The sequence below is a fragment of the Gavialis gangeticus genome, unplaced genomic scaffold (genome assembly GCF_001723915.1).
Source record: "Gavialis gangeticus isolate Ggan-Ray unplaced genomic scaffold, GavGan_comp1, whole genome shotgun sequence".
Lineage (NCBI taxonomy): Eukaryota > Metazoa > Chordata > Crocodylia > Gavialidae > Gavialis > Gavialis gangeticus.
In genome coordinates this window covers 28461679-28481866 of record NW_017728998.1, presented here as the reverse complement: position 1 = coordinate 28481866, position 20188 = coordinate 28461679, and the positions used below count along the sequence as shown (strand labels likewise).

The following is a 20188-nucleotide window of genomic DNA, read 5'->3' as shown; positions in this document are numbered from 1 at the left end:
TGGGATTGCCACCCTTTGGGCTTGGAGGATCATCTCCTTCAGGAATGACCACTCTTCTTGGACTCCCAACTCCCCTCCCCTCCGGGACCTCAGTGCCTCCCTGACTAGTCTCCTTACCTCATTGAGATCTACCCTCCTGAAGTCCAGGGCTGCTGCCTTGCTGCAGGCCTTTGACACCCTGCATCTGATGGTGAATTCCAGTAGGCAATGATTGTTATTGCCCAGGTGGTCAAGCACCCACAGTCCCCACGCCAGGTCGTCGCCTGTGGCCAGCACCAGGTCCAACATAGTATTTCCCCTGGTGGGAAGTGGTGCTGGCCCCTACCCTGGGGGTCTTTAAGAAGAGGCTGGATGCCTACCTGGCTGGACTCGTTTGAGTCCCATTTCTCTTTTTGGGGTTTTTTGTTGTTCTCCCGCCCTGGCGGGGGGTCGGGCTAGAAGATCTACTAGGTCCCTTCCGACCCTTAATCTATGAATCTATGAATCTATGACTGTGCACCTCTTGGGTTAGATGGAGGTCCTGTAATTCGGCTAGGAACCCACATGAGCAGTCAGACCTGGCTGACTGCTCTTTCCAGCAGATGTCCGGATAGTTTAGGTCACCCATGATGACCACATCCCTTGACTTGATTGCCTCTGCAAGCAGACCAGAGAATTCCCGGTCCAGCTCTTCCCCCTGGTTAGGTGGCCTATGATAGACCCCCACCATTAGGTCCTTTTCCCTCTGACCCCCTTGTATTCTGACCCAGAGCACCTCAGTCTGCCCTGCCTCAGACCCAGTGCTGTTTGCTGTTTCCACAAGCTGCACCTCTAATTTCTTTAAATCCACTGTGCTGCATTACTTTAATTATATTACATTAATTAACAAATCTATCAAACTGAGCTGCTTTCTCTGCAAAATAAATATCTGCAATTTTGAATTTTTCATTCATTCTGCCACACAACTTTTATTTAAAAAGAAAGAAAAAAGATGAGCTTGCTTTACTAGCAAAATAGAAGCAACAAAGTACTTAATGTTAGAGAGTTATCACTCTCACAGCTCTTATTCCTTACAACATTCTCAGATTAACTTTCTCTGCTGAATTCTTTTAAAATGATTTAGACCTAAAACTTAAGTTTGCTTCTTACAGTATCTCTGCATTTTTTCCACAGCTTGTTTTTCTTTTAGGTCTAGGTATACTTTCAGTAGCAGTGTTTTCCATTATTAAAGTTGCAACTTAAACTTTCTTCCTTGGTTTGAAATATTTACATATTGTCTACAGCCTAGACATTTTAAGTATTACACAAATGCATGACAGCAAAACTTGAAACTGATTAGTCTACTTTAACTGAAAAATATAAATGAAATGCAAAGCAAAAGCAAATGATTTTCATGGTGAATATTAGGTTTGACTTCTTTTTTTAGAAAATATTTTTTACTCTTCATAAATGTAGTCATTGTTATATCATTACAAATAACAATGTCATTTGTAACAATATAAAGATAACTGAAAGGAAAGATTTGATTATAGATGGTTGAAAGCTAGACCCTGAAATCCAAATTCTGTCCACCTCCTTCATATTTTGGAGAAAATTTGGTCCAATTTTTGTGATTCAAGCACTATCATACTTTAGCACATCTCTTGAAAATATCATAAAACTTCATAAAGAAGTTTTTGAATTACAAATTCAAGGAGATGCATTTAATTTCTTTGTCACTTTTTAAGTTTAATTATCATTTCTATTGCAGTAGAGTCTTTAAGTTCAGCAACGTACTTTAAGCTATACCTGTTAGAATGATCATGCATCCAGAAATCTAATTCTACTTAAGTTCAAAGAACTTCAAGAGTTACTTCTAAGAGTGAGGACAATCAAAACATTTCAAAGGGCCAACTATACAGATGCACATGTCTTTTTTAACATGCCAAACTTGCTGAAATACTTCAAGATCTTTTCAGAATCAGCAGGAAAAAAGTCTACATGGAGTATGCAGTGCTTTTAAACATGGTGCTGTATTTCATAGTTTTCATAGACATTAGGGCTGGAAGGCACCTTGGAAGATCATCAAGTCCGGGCCCCTGCCCCAAGGGCAGGCAGGAAGTCAGCTAGAGTCAACGGATCCTAACAAAATAAACGTCCAAATGTTTCTTAAGAGTCCAGAGTAGGTGCTTGCACCACCTCCAAAGGCAGCCTATTCCAGCCCTTCGGGGCTCGGCCAGTAAAGACGTTTTTTTCTTATGTCCAGCCTGAAACAGTCTTGGAGGAGTTTGTGACCGTTTGACTTCGTCGTCCCTTGAGGCAGTCTGGTGAACAGGCATTCCCCCAGATCCTGATGTACACCCCTTATATAGTTATAGGAAGCTACCAGTTCCCCCTGAACCTGCAGTTTTCCAGGCTGAAGAGTCCCATAGCTCTCAGCCTCTCCTCTTAAGGCGTGTTTTCTTGCCCTCTGATCATGCACGTGGCTCTCCTCTGGACTCTCTCAAGCTTCTCCACATCCTTTTTAAATTGTGGAGCCCAGAACTGAATGCAGTACTCTACCTGCAGCCTCACCAAGGCTGAGTACAGCGGGAGGATGACAACCTGGGATTTGCTTGAGAAGCCTCTATGGATGCAAGCCAGAGTTTTGCTCGCTTTACCAGCTGTGACATCACATTGGTGGCTCATGTTCATCTTCTGGTCAGTCATGACCCCCAAGTCCCTTTTGGCCATGGTGCTAGCAAGCATAGTGCTGCCAAACCTACCAGCATGCTATGGGGGTTTTTTCCCCAAGGTGGAGTACCTTGCATTTTTCAGTGTTGAACGTCATCAGGTTTTCATCCGCCCATTTTTTGAGCCTTTCGAGGTTGGCCTGGATCACCAGCCTATCCTCAGGTGTGGATGATTTACCCCAAAGTTTGGTGTCATTGGCAAACTTGGCTAGTCCACTTCTGATACCAATAGCTACATCATTAGACATTGGGTCTGACCACGGAGCTAATTCTGCAGCCATTGGACTGTGATGTAGCTGAGGCCGCAGTTGACCAATTTTTCCATGAGGAGATCAAGGGACACCAGACAAAAGGCTTTTTTGAAGTCCAGATATATGCCGTCAATCTTTTCTCCCTTGTCCAGATGATATGTCACCTGGCCATAGAAGGAGATGAGATTGATCAGGCAAGGCCTACCCGCAACAAACCCATGCTCAGGATGTTGCTATCAGCCAGTTTGTCAAGAATGGTCTCTTCGGTAATTTTTTCCAAGATCTTCCCCAGGATAGAGGTCAGGCTGATAGACCTGTAGTTCTCCATATCTGCTTTCCTCCCTTTCTTGAAGATAGGCACCACATTGGCCTTCTTCCAATCTTCAGGCACTTCACCTGAGTGCCACGAGTTCTTGAAGGTTCGTGCCAGTGGCTGAGCTATGATGCCTGCCAGCTCCTTAAGTACCCTGGGGTGTAAACTGTCTGGGCCAGATGACTTGCAAGTGTCCGGCTTCTCAAGGTGCTCCTTCATGTGGTCTACATTGATGTAGGGTGACAATTCTCCCTCACCCTGGCCATCCCATACTGTATTGAGCAGGGTGGTCCCTTGGGGCTGGTGAAAAAGTGACACAAAATACCCATTAAGCAGTTTGGCTTTTTCCTGGGTGTCGGTTATATATCAGTACTGCGGGATTTTACAGCCCACTTTGTCAGACCTAATGAAGCATCCATAGAATGACTTCATAATATATTTTCAAAATGTCTACTTGGTGTTCTGCATACATATTTACAAGCTCAGTTACATTATTAGGTAATCCTTATTTAAACATATAAAACAGATATATTTTCTTTTAAGTGTGTCGGAATTTACATATTAAAAATGTTGGCGATAATATTCTTGCAAGAATAGTAAAAACATTAAAATAAAGTGAAAAGTAAAAGCTGAATAAACTCAAAATTGTCTCCTGCCACACACCTGAAATAGAGGGACCATCTATAATATTAGGTAACTTTTGAGTATTATAATTTTATTTTACTTGTGACATTAGATTGTGTGTGTGTGTGTGTGTGTGTGTATATGTGTGTGTATGTGCTAATGTGCTATCCATTGTGCCATTCACAATACAAGTGTCTTCAAAACAAATACAAGCTATACAAAGATAGACTTGTGAGAACTGCCTTTGCAGCAGGAAAAACTGGTGCCTCTGTAAGTGACTAAGCATTCGTACAGTTTAAATGTGTTATTTTACACTCAAAATTGAGATTCAGCTTATCAGTATACTGGATCAATGTGTAATTATTTCAACAAATAAAACCTCATTTGCAGATTGAAACAAATCTCAAATGGGTTACAGGGTAACAAGGTTAAGAATTAACAAAATCTAATCCAAACACATGTAATTTTCACTTACTTATCCCTATTTGTGGTATTATGTATGTGCAGCAGATTTGATCTTTTGCAGAAATCTCAGTAAATTGATAACATTTTTTTTTCTTTTTGTTTATTTTTTTGGCAGATGGGGATGGACAAAGTGAGCTGCTGCTGCCTGCCTGTGCTGATGAAACTTGTCAGAAAAGTGCCATCTACTTATCTAAACTAGGATTGGATCAGGTATCTTGAGTTTACATTTGTGGAGAAAAATTGAGTACCACGTTTAATTTAGAAAATAAGAAACAAAAAGAAATGGGAAAGTGAAACTTCTGCTGGAAAGGAAAAATGCAGAACAAATATCTTCTCACATTTGACTTGTGACAAATGGAAGAACTACATAATGACAGATTTTTAAAAGTTACATTTTTGGTAAAAATGGATTCTGTAGTACTTCAAAGGGAGAAGAATGTCTATTTACCATGGACATTTCTGTTTCTCAGTAGAATAAAAGAACTTCAGGGAAGATTGTGTTACTTCTGAGTTTTCCATCAATATATTTGAACTGAGCATGTTGAGTGCTTTTTAAAGATCTTTGTTTCTGGGTTTGGAAATAAAAGGCTGAATTCATCAAATGAATGCTTAAACTCTCCAATTACCCTTAGATAAAGGAATGACTTTAAAATAAAATGTTATAGCATGGGCTCTAAAAAATAAGATTCAAGAGTTATTTTATTTAATTTTATTTTGAAGAAAATCTCATTATTTCATATGTATTACAAATAGCAGAAAATTCTGGATTGGTTTTGTTTTTAATCTTTGTGCTATTTACATACTTGACCTATGGCCTTTTAATCATAATGTACAGCATCAGCAGCTCACTAAGCAAAGACAAACCTAGTAATTACAGCCTGCCCCACAGTGACAGTTCTTCAGTTCTATAGTCATCACATCACTAGTGGATAATGTCAGTTGTTACTCTTCAGTTTAAATTAAAAAAATCTCAGCATGTATTACTTTTGATTATCATGGAGGATATGTTTAAATCAGCAGTTTCAATTTGTAATATTATTTTTAAAAGAAACTTCTAACATAATTGAATTAGGATGATTTAGATACATGTTAGCAGCTCCTCTAAAAATGTTGCAGTTTTTCTTTGAAAGATGTTGATGATCCTGCAAAAATAAAATGAAGAAGTGATACATGTTAACTAGAAACTTTACGCGGTTTGGGTTTAAAAAGTGCTTTGATCACATATTTTAATATAATCTTTTTTTAAATACTGGTCACAAAGAAGTTTCTAATAGACACTTGTGTTCTTGTCTTGCCTTTTCCAAAGAATGCATCCTAGTATATTTTCTGCCTTAGGTTCCTACATCAGGGGTAGAACTAGGAGAACTTTCTGTCAGAAGCAGTTTGTTAGCTACATCAAGTCCTCTCTTATTTTTTTCCTCAAGGAAAAAGTGTTAATAAATTAATGTGTTTGCAGTTAAAATTGTGCAATTTTTCTATGAGTCATCCACAGGTTGAAATATGTTTGTTTATACTCTTTACTGCACATATTAATTTGAAATTAGAGTGTTGAATTAGCTCACTGGATATCACATAGTATGGTATCTATTCGTTGACTGATTAACTTGTTTATGTAATAGTACTGTTTCAGAAAAAAATTGTTTGTTGGGACAGTGGGAGTAGAGTACGGGGAAGAATGAGTTAGTGAGCCCAAAAGATAAGCAGTCCATTGAAATTTTAGGAAACTTTTAATACAGGTTTCCCTCACTTTATGCAGGTTCTGTACGTGCAAATTCGCTCCTATGCAATGACCTTTTTTATACCAAAAATTTGTTATATGTGAGGTAATTTTACTTTTATGCGATCTGTGTGGTGGAAACCCACAGTCAGCTGCTTTGTGCGGTGCGTTGTGGGAGTGACAAGCACCAAAATATAGTCTCCTGTGTGGATCTGTGCTCCTTGCTCACTGTCTGCGACACGTGTTTCTGTAGTTGCCATCCCTATTATGATAGTGCTCTGTGCTTGTGTGTACTGTCTGCTGTCGGTGACTACCAAAATTGTCTTGTAAAAGTGTTAGAACTGGGTCTGGGGGGCAGTACAGTCAAGGTCTTGGAACATATCCCTATTGGTTACAGTGTGCACTGTTTTCCAGGAACGCGTGTACAGCATAGAGCACAGGAAACCTGTATTTCCAGTGCAGCAATTTTGAGGAAATCAGATCTATGATCCATCCATCTGTTTCCAGATGCAGCCACACCACTGTTGACTTCTTAGTGTTCCCTATCTTCTGTCCTTCTTTAACTTTATGCATCCTACCATTTTGTTTCCTTTTGACCATAGCAGCGTATTGGGAAGAGGTGTTTATTGAGATACGTGCAGAAATTTGTTGGCTGACGCTGGTCTCCTCCAACTGTTTATGTAATTGTTGAGTAGTGTTGCATCATTTATGTTAGGAGTATCTCTCTGTCCATCCACAGGAAACTTGTCATCTGCAAATTTCATCTTCTCTTTTCTACCCAAGTTGTCATCAAGGGCAGCCACTCTAGCTAGAAATGTGTCACATTTTCCCACAAGCAAGCACAGAAACAACAAAAAGTTTGCTTTTCAGTTACTTTTTGCTTACTTTGCTTTGTCAGTAAAAGGACCTACCTTCTTTCTGCCCATAATAAAACTTCTGAGCCTAGTCTACTCTAATGCTTATATCAGTGCTAGTTCTAATAAAGAAACTACTAATGTATTTAATCCTGTAGACCAAAGAATGGAAAAACTAATGAGAGGAAGGAGAAGGACTGAGACATGAGCTTCCAGAAATTTTTCTCCAAAGTCCCATTTACAAAAGAATTTAGGCTTTTAGGCACCCAAGTCCTATTGAAGGTTAATGGGTCTTGGGTTTCAAAGTGTCCAAATCATGTTTTAAAATGGAACTTAGACTTCTGTCTCGTAGGTGTTTATAGAAATTTTACCCTAGATGCATTTTATTTTTTAATTCTGTAAAATGAACACATAATGAGGTATACCAAAACACTGTGCTAAGATTTCTTGTGGTTTCAAACTGTTCAACTTCAGTCTTTTCATCCAGTGTAGAAATTTTACTGTTAAGTAATTACATGTGTAAAGGATGCTCCTATTTTTTTCTTCAATCAGAAATTACAGAATGAGAAGATTTAAAGCATCTTTGTAATATCCATCAACCTGTATACATTTCTTGGAGCAAAGGCATAGATAATCAAAATTTATTTTAGCCTCTTAATGTAACAACCAATGAGAATAATAATCTACTGTATCATTTGCAGAAGTAAACAGCAGATTTACTTGACATGAGTATATTTTTTCTGTTCTGCCTTTCAGAACATATTATGCCTTTAGATTTACAAGGCAACAGTTAATCTTGCGTGCTTATATTACACAGTCCTGAAAATGTAATGGCCATATTGGCTGCTTATAGATGTTTAAAAAAACAGACAAAAACACACTTTACTGGAAAAAGCAACATATTAGTTCAGCCCTGCTCCACAGCGTCTGTATAGATTGGGTGTTTCAGTGGGGCTTTTTTGCGCTCTATCTAAAGCTAGTTTAAATAATCTATTAGCTAAAAGTGCCAAAAAAGCTCCATTAAGGTGCCCAGTCAATATAGATGTCCAACTAATGTTGTGCCTCTAAAGCACCATTGTTTGATTGGTTTGGGTGTTTTTTTTAATATCTGTAAGCAGCATTTAAGGGTTTCTTCTGTTTTGTTTTCTGTTTCTTTTTTAAGTATATTTAAAATAGGCTACAAGAATAAAAATTATAGTATGTCAACAGATAGTCAAGCTGTATATCAACTAAAACTACTATTTTGGTAACATTTCTAACACTGCCGACGTTAAAAGCTCTTGGAGCTGATACATGCACACAGAAGTAAAGTTGGTCTGTCTTCAGAATGTAGGTCCTACATTAAAATACTTAATTGCAGTATGTAAAGAAGCAGTTTTACTCTTCTATTTTTGCAGTGTATTTGCATTTCAGTGCCAATAAAGTATACATTTAAAGACTGCTGTTTATGAAGTAAACTTCCTGTGGGGTTAAAACAGGATAACAATTTAGATTCATTTTAAGTATTTATTCTCTATGAGGTATTTTAATTCATAAAAATTGCCTAGTATTCTGTAAAATCACATTACCAGATATGAGAGCATTTAGAATACCTATATGATAATACTATACCTATATTTTATAATTTTATAGCTATAATAACTTGTGTTTTGCTATGAAAATTCTTTGAATGAGTTAAAGAATGAGTCACATTGTATTGACTCCAGTTAGTGGGGGTTTTTTAAACTACAGTATTTTCCAACAGTACTATTTATATATTTTTCTGTCCGATAAATCAGTGATAGTAAATCTGTTCCTTTTTAGGTATGCACGTAGGTATATACATCTTAAGGTTTACAATGTATATTGCTTTTTGGCATTCTTTATACTAGACTTCTCAAATATCCAGCAGTTTACAAACTCAAAAAAATTACTGAAAAACAGGGGTGGGAGAGTAAACGTTAAAGCCCTTTTAAAAAAAAAAATGCAGACTATATTATTTCATTAGTCTTCAGTTTTAAGGCTCTCAAAGATGCTGTATATCCTGTGGTATTTCAGATGTGTCAAATAGCATGCACAGGCATCTTCTGATCAGAAATAACCAACAGGTCTTGAGCCTGATCAAATTGTGTTGACAGGTGGGGGGAAAGTGTCTGTCACCTTTAAGCCTCCTCATAATATTAGAATCAGTTTGGCCATAGTGTAAACAGCATAATTCTAGAATAGTTCTAAGATGCATCTGGCTGCCTGCCAGCCCCATCGAACCATTCTTGTGGTCACAATAAACTGGCATGCAAGAGGTTTCTTGTTGTTATACTTACTTCTTGTACAAACTCCCAGGATGTCACCTACAGTACAGACTGCAAGACTTTTTCACCTATACTGCTTCTGAAGTATTGAAGATGTGAGGGGAAAGCCACTCCTGAAAAGACCAGCTTTTCAAGTTGCTTTTGAGCTTCTGGAATGATGTAGATTAGCTAAAGGGGCCTCATATCTTAAGGAATACTTGCCAAACTCCATATTATGTCAGATTTACTGAAAGACAGCAGAAGTACATCCATATACTTCCAAGTAAAACACATTCTGATTTATGACCTGAAGCCTTCATACAGTCCTCTTATCATGATTCTTTAGATTTAAGAGGGTTATACAAGGACTTGGATAGAAACATATTTAAGGCATGCCAAGCTGTTGTCAGTAACAGTATTAATGAATCATTACTGTGGCATTCTTCTGTTTAGTTGGAAACATTTAATGGTTCATGTGTTCGTAGGGATGGAAGGGACCTCATAAGGTTATCTAGTCCAGCCCCTTGCTCAAGGCAGGAATACCCCTCACTAAACTATCCCAGCCTAGTATCTGTTCAGCCTACTCTTCAAAATTTCCAGGATTGCAATTCTACAGCAGGTGTGGGCAAAATATGGCCCACGGGCTGGATCTGCTATCCAGGCCAGTCTTTAGGGACCCCATGGGCCAGACAAAATTTAGAAAATTAATATTTATCTGCTCCTGGCTGCCTGTCAAAGATGACAGGAGTCAGGGGCACTAGGATCCAGAGAGAGCCAGCAGTAGGACCCAGCAGCCCAGCCTCACCCTGCCCCAGCCATTTCCCTGCTTTCCTGCCGGTCCACTACTCCAGCACCACGTGGCTCCCGACTGCATCGTCGAACAGTGGGAGCATGGGGCCCACGCCAGTACCCCATGGCCAGGAGCAGGAGGGTGGGTATGTGTGTGCGTGCGCGCACACTCATACACAGGGAGGGAGGGACAGAGTGTGTGTTTGTAGGGTGAGTCCCACTTGCACACCCACCATACCCATGCACTTACGCCCTCCCCTCGCACTGCCATACACACAGACCCCCATACCCACACCTCCTCACACACTCCAGCCACCCTCCCCCCACAACACACAGCCCCCCACAAATCCCATACCCTACATATCCACACATGCCCACACCTCCCCCATACACCCACAGCCCTCCACAAATCTATATCCACCCCTCCATGACCCCACCCCCCACAATATACAAAAGAATAATTTTAAGCTATTGTGTAATCATCTCTATGTACACTACACAAACACATGTAAATCAGGACAAAAATATTTTTTGAAATCAAATTAATGAATGTTGTAGATGTTCGCTTTTTAGAATATAATTTGGTATTTTTCTGATTCCAAGACGGCCCTTGCTGAAAGGAGTACTTCCGGGGGCAAGGGGAGGGACTTCTGGTGGCAAAGGACAGGGGTTAGGGGGTAGGGCTTCCAGTCACAAAATGGTAGCCAAGGGACAGGGCACCTGTCAAGGGGTGGAGCTACCCATGTGGCCCTCAACAGCTTGCCAGAACTCAGTAAGCAGCCCTCCGCCTGAAATAATTGCCTGCCTCTGTTCTACAACTTCCCTAGGTAACCTGTTCCAGTGCTTGACCAGTTAGTTCTTCCTAATCACCAACCTAAAATTCCTTTGTTGCAGTTTGAGGCCATTGCCTTAAGTTCTCTCCCTTTAGACCACAGATAATGGTATATCTCCTTCCTCTCTATAATAGGCCCCTAGTCACCTCTTCTTCAGGCTTAGTAATCCTAGTTTCAACCTTTTACCATAAATCATATTTTCCAGGTCTCTAATCATTTTTGTTGTTCTGCTGGACTCTTTGCAATCCACCCACATCCTTCTTGAAGCATAGGACCCAAAGCTGGATGTAATACTCCAGATAAGGCCTCAGTATAGAGTGGAAGAATCGCTTCCCTTGTTTTTTAAGTGACGCTCCTGTTAATACAGCCCAGTATGCTGTTTACTTTTTGTAACAAGAGCACACAGTTAGCTCATATTCAGCTTCTGGTCTATTGTTAACCCCCAGGTTGTTTTCTGTAGTACTGCAACCTAGCTAATGTAATTTTTCCATCTCAAGTGCAGGGCTGTGCACTTTGTCCTTGTTGAATCTCATCTGGTTGATTTCAGACCATTAACCCAGTTTGAGGTAATTCTGTATCCTAGACCTACCCTTCAGAGTGTCTGAGACTGCCCAGCTTGGTGTCATCTCCAAATTTCCTAAGCATGGGCTTAGTCCAATTGTCCAAATCATTAACAAAGATGTTAAACAATACTGGATCCAGTACAGACCCCTAGGGAATACCACTTCCCTCCTCCTAGGTAGAACATTGAGCTGTTGATGATTGATTACTCACTGAGCATGATGATCCAACCAGTTATGTATCCACATTCCAGTGCTTTCATCTGGTCTCTTTTTTAGCTTATTAATTAAAATGGCATGGAAAACAGTGTCAAAGCTGCTTAAAAAAAAGGTGTATCATTTCAAAGGCTAGCTCTTTTTGTACAGGGAAACCCTAATGACTTGACTCCCTATGAGCTGCTGGAATAGTTCAATTATGATAACTATTTCTGCCTTAGAGAATTTACACTCTGTATTTCCTTTGTAGTTTCAGATAGAGTATTTCATTTGAATTTGAATTTTCAGTGTATTCTACTGCTATGTTGTTGGGTCCTGAACCTCCAGATACTGAATGTCCTCAAATCTCATTTGCTTAAGCAAGAATCAAGGGTTATTAACTGTTCACAAGAGGGGGCCCAAGCACTGAATGCAGGAAAAATATACATTTTAAGGTGTAACAGCTATTTCTGTATAACTGTCTCTACAAATCAGATTCCTTGTTCCATCAAACACAGGTGAAGTAATTCTGGTATATTAGCTATTACCCTTATAGGGATGTTTAAGGTCTTTATATTCCTTGATGAAAAGTACTCTGAAATGGCTGTTAAGTCATGATCTCTGTTTTGTAGCATAAAGTACTTTAAACAAATAAAGCATACCTGCTTACCTCAGACTTTGTTTCTTTGCTTTTACAGTGGATTCCAGTGTTGCAGAACTTTCAAAATAAAGACACACTCTGGGGCTTTGTACCTTATAAAAATGATCCATCTGCAAGTGAACTTTCAATTCCAATTACGCTTCACATTGGAGATTACAACATGGATGGCTACCCAGATGCTCTTGCCATATTAAGAAATACATCCGGAAGGTATCGTTTTTACTTTCGGATTTACATATTATTCTAAAGCATATGTCCCAACGTCAGTCTTGTCTATTTTAAAAATCAGACCACAGATTTATGATACATCTGATATTGTTTTGATATAGTGAATGCCTCCGTCAACTTTATAAAATGAATAGTTTTTTTAGGTTTTCTAAATATTTCCTCTTTAAAAGGTTTAAATTTTGCATGAACTTAAGCTGTGTATGTCTGTATTGTGTGTTGCTCATAATGACCCTCAAGGATGTGCATAAGCTTAGGCTAAGCTAAATTCCTTAATAAAAGGGAAGAGAGTCACCAACTGGCTAGAGCTACTCTTTTCCCTATCCTGTGGAATAGGTGAGTAGGATGGGCTAAGGAGTGTATGGAGCATTATCTCCTCTTCAAGAGCTAGCTAATATACCAGCATCAGAACAGCGGAGTAAATATTTATACCTTTTATGCAGGCCTGCTGGAGGGGTGCTACAGAGTTTAGGAACAAGTGATATGCGACTCCAGTCAGTCTGGTTCTCAGTTCTGCTAGAAAAAAATATAATCAAGCACTGTTCCTTTGGAGAAGCAGTTGACTCAGTAGCATCTATTATGTTGACAGTAACTTCGTATGGCTTATGCTTAATTAAAGGCAAATAGACATTCTCTGAAATAAATGCAACACAACTAGTTTTCATGAGGGACAACAAATGTTCATAGAGGCATTAAGGAAATATGGGGAATGTAAATTGATTGTGAATATCTTCAGCATTTCTTTGACCTGAAATCTCTTACAGTCAATAAGCTTTCTTTGGTATGTACATCACCTTCCACATTTTCTTTTGAGCACTGGAACAAACAGGGAACTAAAATGTGATGTTTGCAAAAAGTTCTGCTCTCAAGTGTACAAGACCCAGTTTTTCTACTTCATTATGTTGGTGCAGGGGGTTGATGTATATGTTCCATATATTCAGTCCACCTCCCAAAACAGTGATTTCCCTTCCTTCCATTTCACCTTTCTTTTAAAAGCAGTTTTTCCTTTCCCAGATGATTTTTTTCCTTATGCTTGTTTACCATTTGCTTATATTAGCACATTTTTAGCCCTTTTCCTTCTGTGTTCTTTAGTCACTCTTCACTTTTCAGTTTCTTTATTCTTTGCATAAATTTGCTTTACCCCCACAAACCCTTTTTCCCCATTTGCCTTGTGGAGGGCCAACAAGTTACTTTTGGCCTTAGGGATCTGACAGAACAACGCAGGTTTGCTTGCTCTTCTCCTGATCCTTGTTGTCTATGACAGTGGTCTCCAAAGTGGGGTGCGTGCAAGACAATCCATTCGGGTGCGGGAAGAAAATATTAGAACTTCTATGTATATCTATATAAATATACATGTATTTGGGGTGCGTGCTCAAAACTTTTTTAATGATGGGGTGCGCAAATATAAATATACATATATTGGGGGTGCGTGCTCAAAAATTTTTTACTGATAGGGGTGCGCAATCAAAAAAGTTTGGAGACCACTGGTCTATGAGAAGTCTGATGTTTATAGCAAAATAGCTTTGCAATTTACAAAAAATAAATTACTATTTATTTATTCATCTGTATTTTCATCCAGTTTCCTGACAAGGGAAAACTGTACAGTCTCTTTTCAATACTTAAGTTATTGTGTAGATCAACTAAACTATCCCTGAAGGTCTTGGAGCCTGCTGCATAGTTGCTGTTTCAGTCTGTGCTAACCAGTGACCACTTCTCCCTGTGCTTGGAATTCTAGGTTTTAAACTGGCCTCTAGGTTGGAAAAATCCTTTTGGTTCTCTTTAGATTTTCTTGTTGTCTTCCCTTCACTTCCCTCCCCACCCCCTTTTATTTGGACAGCTTTTAGTGGCAAATTGACATGCCCCTTTACCTCTCTGGGCAATTAGTGATTAGGTACTCCTGAGGTCGCTCTTTCCCATTAAGCAGTTGTTGCCCTGCCTTACCTTAATGAAAAACTTACAAATACATTTTTACAGTTTCCGCCTACTTTTCCAATCAGTATCTCCAGTTCTTTATATGCTGCCTAAGAAATGTGTCAGAAATGTCAAAGGTCTACCTAAGCCTCAGTGATCTCTGTGATTAGCATGGTTGATTGCTAAGGCAAGCCATTTTCAGTAATAAGCAGTATATTAAGAGAGTGTTATGGCTAGCATCAAATCTAGAGTCCCCAGCTCAAATGGCTAGGTATCATTGTACTGCAGACACTGCTTAGGAAGGTCTTCATGTGAGCCCATACCAAGGCTATAAATCACATTTCTGGACCAACAATAAGAGATCTTTACTGCTCTGCTCCCTAGCCCTGCTAGCATATAATAGCTAAATTCAGTGCATTTTAAGAGTCTTCCATCAACTGAAGAAACTTGAGCTAACATGCAGTATTTTAGTACATCTATCCAGTCACATTTCTTATATAATTATTGTACTTCTTATAGTCTTCTGGATTTAAATAGTAAGCTTTATACAGGCATCTAATTTCTGTGTTATCACACTCAATCAATAACATGGAACAAGTGAAGAGAATGAATTCCTTACACATTATTAGGAAATTTTTTCAGCATACAGTATGTCCAAGGTACGCAGCCAGAAAGAGAGAATGAATGCAGTGCTGCACTCAAGGCAATCTAATCTCCATTATTTCCTATAATCTATCCTTTCTTCAAGCAGTGAAAGACAAAAAAACCCCAAAAATCTTTCCTTTCTAAATTCTTTCTCAAACCATGTAGTATCATTGCCTTCTGCACTATCTCTGTAATATCACAGGCTGTCTTCTGTTTAGTTTTGTGTTGTCATACTATTAGAAAATAAAAAGCATCTCAAAACCCTGTAATATTTTCAAAGTCCCTATAATTTCCATGAGTTCCATACAGATAGATTACAGAGATGGTCACTAACTATCTGTTAAACAGGATTCTAAAATGGATGTACTGATTCAGAAGACTAATCTAACATATAAGTCTGTATTAAATATCATGGTAGTCTGCAATGAGGTCTAGGAGGATGCTAGTATTGGCATATAGGCAAAATCTGCCCATATTTCTAACCACTAAATTTGAAAATAGCATTGCTCTGTTTATTTTAGTGGTACCTACACTGAATAATATTGTAGATGGAGTTTGAAGTGATGCTTGTCTATCACTCTTCAATGTAAAATCTTGTTTACAATTTTGTATAGCTTTTAAGATTCATTAATTTAAGCTGGATACTTTTCTTGTCAGATGACTCTGAAAGTTTCATCCTAAATGGCTTAACCATTTCCGGGAACAATGTTAATGAAAAATATATTTTTGTCCATGTTTAAAATATTTCCAAGCATTTTAATAAGACGTTTCTTGCTTTGTAATGATGTTTCATTAGATAAGTACTATGGTATTAGAGTTGCACCTTTTGCCATTCTAAAAAAATCTACTCAAATTTGGGTAAGTTATTTGGGTCATATATAGTAGCACAAGGGAAGGTGGATAGGAGACTTTGGGTGGGAGGTGGCTATGCACAGGAGTAGCAGTTTTGTTAGTTTTGTGGTAATGGTTTTGTTAGTTATACGAAGATGGAGAAGAACAAACAGGAAAAGGTAGAGGAGGAAGGAGAAGTCAGTTATCCATCCTTCTAGTCAAGATCAGACTGAATTTTGTTGGCATCATGGTAGAGGGCATTTTGAAACAGAGATTTGAAGACGGAACAGATGAGTAGCTTCTGAATATTATCTTGGATTTTTTTTTCCATGAAGCTAGGAGAAGCAGGGGGAATTTGTTGTGTACTAAAGCAATCCATGTTTGTGCCAGTATTTATTCAAGATCAGGCTTAATCACAGGTAACTGATGAAGTTACTTGATTGACAATCTCTTTTAGTTTGCTTTTGCCGGACAGTACATGCTTACATCTGTTTATATTATCACAAGGGCCAGTGTATGCATTCTTCACATCTTAAAAGATTATATATTTGCCAGCATTATTGTCATTTAGTTAAGTCACTTTCCACGCTCATGACTTGGATTATGTCATAGCACATCTGGATTTTGGAAACACTCAGTTTCTCAGAAAAATGCTTTATAGTGGTCAACCCAACTAAATATGTCATTGAAAAAACAGAATCTAGTGAATTGTGGTCACAAGACATACTTCAGCTATTCAGGGGTTCAGCAAGTAGTACTGTATCATCTACATTATGATAACTAGTCAACCTGGTTATCACTTGTGCCACAGAATAGGTTAAATGAATGGAAGGAACCCATGTTGTATTAGTTGATCAAAAATGGCATAATTAAAAATGCACTTAAGTATGTTCTATGCCAAACTGGATCTGTCATCATGACTTTGAGTTTACTGAAATGTTGACTGATGATACTTCTAAGGTTAGTTATTTTATACTTTGCCCCTTGCCTTAATGTCTGAACATTTAGTGTCCTCTTGGTATTTATATTGTTATATTTGTCTCATAATGTCCATTATCTGCAAACAGGTCATATTTTAAAAGAAGGCAGGGTAGATTTGTACCTTATAGACTAACTAAAGTGTGCAGATGTGTGCAGTATATAGCACAAACTTTCATGGGCTAAACCTCATTTTATCTGATACTGTGAAAGAATGTGAACAAAGCTATGTATAAGGAAAGAGAAATTTCTGATGCAACCCTGCATATTTAACATTGCTCTTTACATCTTTACATCACACTTTATTAGAAGTTCTTAGCAACCAAACCAATTTATAGTTGCAATTTACTGTAGTCTTTTAAGTCTTTAATATCTTGGAGACAGTAATTATAATTTGCCATTTTTTGAAGTTACTGTCAAGAATGCAGTTTTGTCATCCAGTTGTTTCTTGTAAAAATAATTACTGACTCAGATTGTCATCAACAATTTATAATAAATGTAATAAAGTCATTATTGTATATGGACCATTTTACATTGCAGCTCTGAACACAAATTTATTATATGTTAACTGTTTGAAATGGTTTTCGAGACTCGTATTCATTATTCAAGTGTACATTTAATGGCATTGTAGTTTATGTATACCTAGTTAATCATTCTTTCCTCTGAAGATGTATTTTGCATATAAAAGATACTAGTCCTATGAGTTTTCTGAAGCACAAATAGTAAGTCACTGCAGAATATGAACATTTCAGTGTTGCAGAGGACAAAACTTTTTTTTTAAAAGATCAGATATGAGTGGTCCTATATTCCCTCTAGTGATTTCTCTCACTACGTTAGGGATCCTGCTTTATAATACAAAAGGTTCTTGATGAGCAAATAATATCCCATGCCATCTGCCACTGGGTTCTGCCCACAAGATGAGTATTGCAACAGGCTTCATGCTCTGATCAGCAGTTAGTTTTGAGTTACCAGTTTTTAAGATCTCAGTTGCATAGCAGGACAGTGTCTTGCAGAGAACGTACTAGACAAGGAGGAAGCCTTTATGTTTCAAATGTTGTTTGTTGATTAGTGCAAAACCAAAATATGGAAGATAAATTCAGTTTAATAAATCTTCTTAAAATGGGTATATTTTAATTATCTAAATATATGATAATATACCATAATTCAAGAGAGAAACTGAAATAACCCCTACTGATTAAATCCCTAAATAAATTTAATTAGAAGTATTTAGTCTTTAGATAATTAGATCTCTGTGGCTGTTATCTAATATACTGTTGTTTGGTTTTTATAACAAGATTTCTACAGCTAAGAAATTGAAATATCTTTTTTAAAAAAAGCTTACTAGTTGCAGTAGGAAGTGCATCTTAATTTCCTTAAAACTTGTCTTATAAAACATCAGTCTACTTTTTTATTTTTACCATTTTAGTGCATTTTAAGCCTTTTATTATAAAAGCATTCTGTACCTCCCAAATAATAAAAAAAATCATCAAGATGATGTGGGTGAAAACTGGGCTGTGAGCAGGGTTTAATCATTTAAGACTAGGGATTGTCGGCTCACAACATACACTTACAAGTCCGCAGGACGTTGAGGGCTGCGCCCATACTCTGTGCCCCTCTGACACTGCTGCAGAGATTCCATTCTCTACTGAGCTTCTCACCTTCTCTCCTTTGTTTACTATGTGTTAGAAATACTTTTATACAACCTAAAATGGACATCATTTAGCTAATGATTTGCATGTAGCTGAACTCTGCTTATGTTTTATTTCTGTGGTGGCAAGTGTATTCTAGGTGGATTTTACAAAAATGAATGCATGAAAAGTGAACAGAGAAGAGCAGTAAGTCTGAAGGATGGAAAAGCTGTAAGACTGTATACATAAGGACGGGTTTGCAGATATAGTCATACTAGGATAATAGTTCAGCAAAAAGCCCTAACATGGATGCAGTTACATTAGTATAAAAGTTTCTATAATTTGGATAATCTATACCAGTACAATTGAATGTAGATTAGGTTTTACAAGCATAGCAAAATCAGTGAAGCAGGGAGAAGAATCACAAGCATGTAGTGTCCTCGGTGATCCTGCACATATCCTAATTATTCTCCAGATAAGTTGTTAAATTTATGTAGATTTAATAATATGGGTATTATCTTGGATCTGTATGTAAGCTAGAATCTGTTTTACTTGTTCCATAATTCAAGTTAAAAAGAAAGTTCAACACTATATATTAAATATAGGAAATAATGAATCATATTTCTTAGTCCATATCCAAAAAATGTTTTCTCCTTTTCTTACTCCTTTTCTTAATGCACAATAGGGTTTAGTTTGGTTTGGTTTATTACAAGAGGCTGCAGGGTAAAATAGTAAGGTTTTAAATTTGGTAATTTATCTTACAGTCAGATATAATATTGGATGTCAATGATATTAATAAGAACCAAGATGAAAGTTAGATGAAAAAAGATAAACAATGAGAAGTCAGCATATAATGGAATTTTGTTTGTTATTTCTTTAATACCCAAGATGTCTAGACATGATTTTAGGATGTGTGTCCAGAGTTTAATGAAACAAATGTGTGGGCATCCTTGCCTTTGCCTTTGAGAAGACATTCTTCAGTAAAATCTTTGTTAATTAAAATGTTTGTTGTAGTCTTATGTGATCTGTCTATTAAAGTAAGGGCTAAATCTGTATTTCCTCAGCATATTTAATAAGAGCTATTTTGCACAGCTGAATGCTTCTGTTGCATCTGATAACAACAGTGAAGAATAAGAATTACTCAACTGAATCAAGAGTTTGAGAACTCGTGAGTTGATTTGCAGAGAGGAAACCTTTGTAATCAAAGTTGCCTGATTGATAGACCAGTTTGAATGAGAAGGATTTGCTGATCCTTTTACAAATATCTGTGTCATCCTCAGGAAAGGATAGGCCTCTAATATTGATACTGGCTTTTGCACATCAGATAATGTTCATTGTTTGTTTAGTTATATACTGGAATACATTTCAAGGATTTTTATTAAAGTTCAGCTACTTTTAATATGTCTGCCCAGAATGCAGAAAGGTGCAAAACTGTATCAGTTTTTATCTGGTCATACATAGTTTAATTATCGGTCTAACCTAATCTATGTAATATAAATGAAATTTTGAAAGTGTATAAAATTTCTGTTCAGGTAAATTGGCCTTCTAGGTTTGTCAGGTATTATAAGTGGCATTAGGAGTAATGGATCAACGTACTCAAATGTAATTATCTGAATTAATTTCTGTAGAACCTGTTTCATAGATTAGTAGGATGCCAAACATGTTAGGTTTTTTTTCTGTCCTTTTTGAAAAAGTATGATCTCAGGATGAAAAAGGCAACAGTTTAGTCAGGAGATGTATTCCTACTTCTA

General features: G+C 37.6%; 1 protein-coding gene across 1 annotated transcript in view; it reads left to right on the top strand.

Moving 5' to 3' along the window:
• Positions 1-20188, top strand: part of ITFG1 (integrin alpha FG-GAP repeat containing 1) — a 247876-nt gene that overhangs the window by 102227 nt on the left and 125461 nt on the right. The window contains exons 9-10 of the mRNA XM_019505663.1: positions 4459-4553; positions 12257-12429. Coding sequence (XP_019361208.1) covers positions 4459-4553; positions 12257-12429 — 268 coding nt within the window. The remainder of the gene's footprint in view (positions 1-4458; positions 4554-12256; positions 12430-20188) is intronic.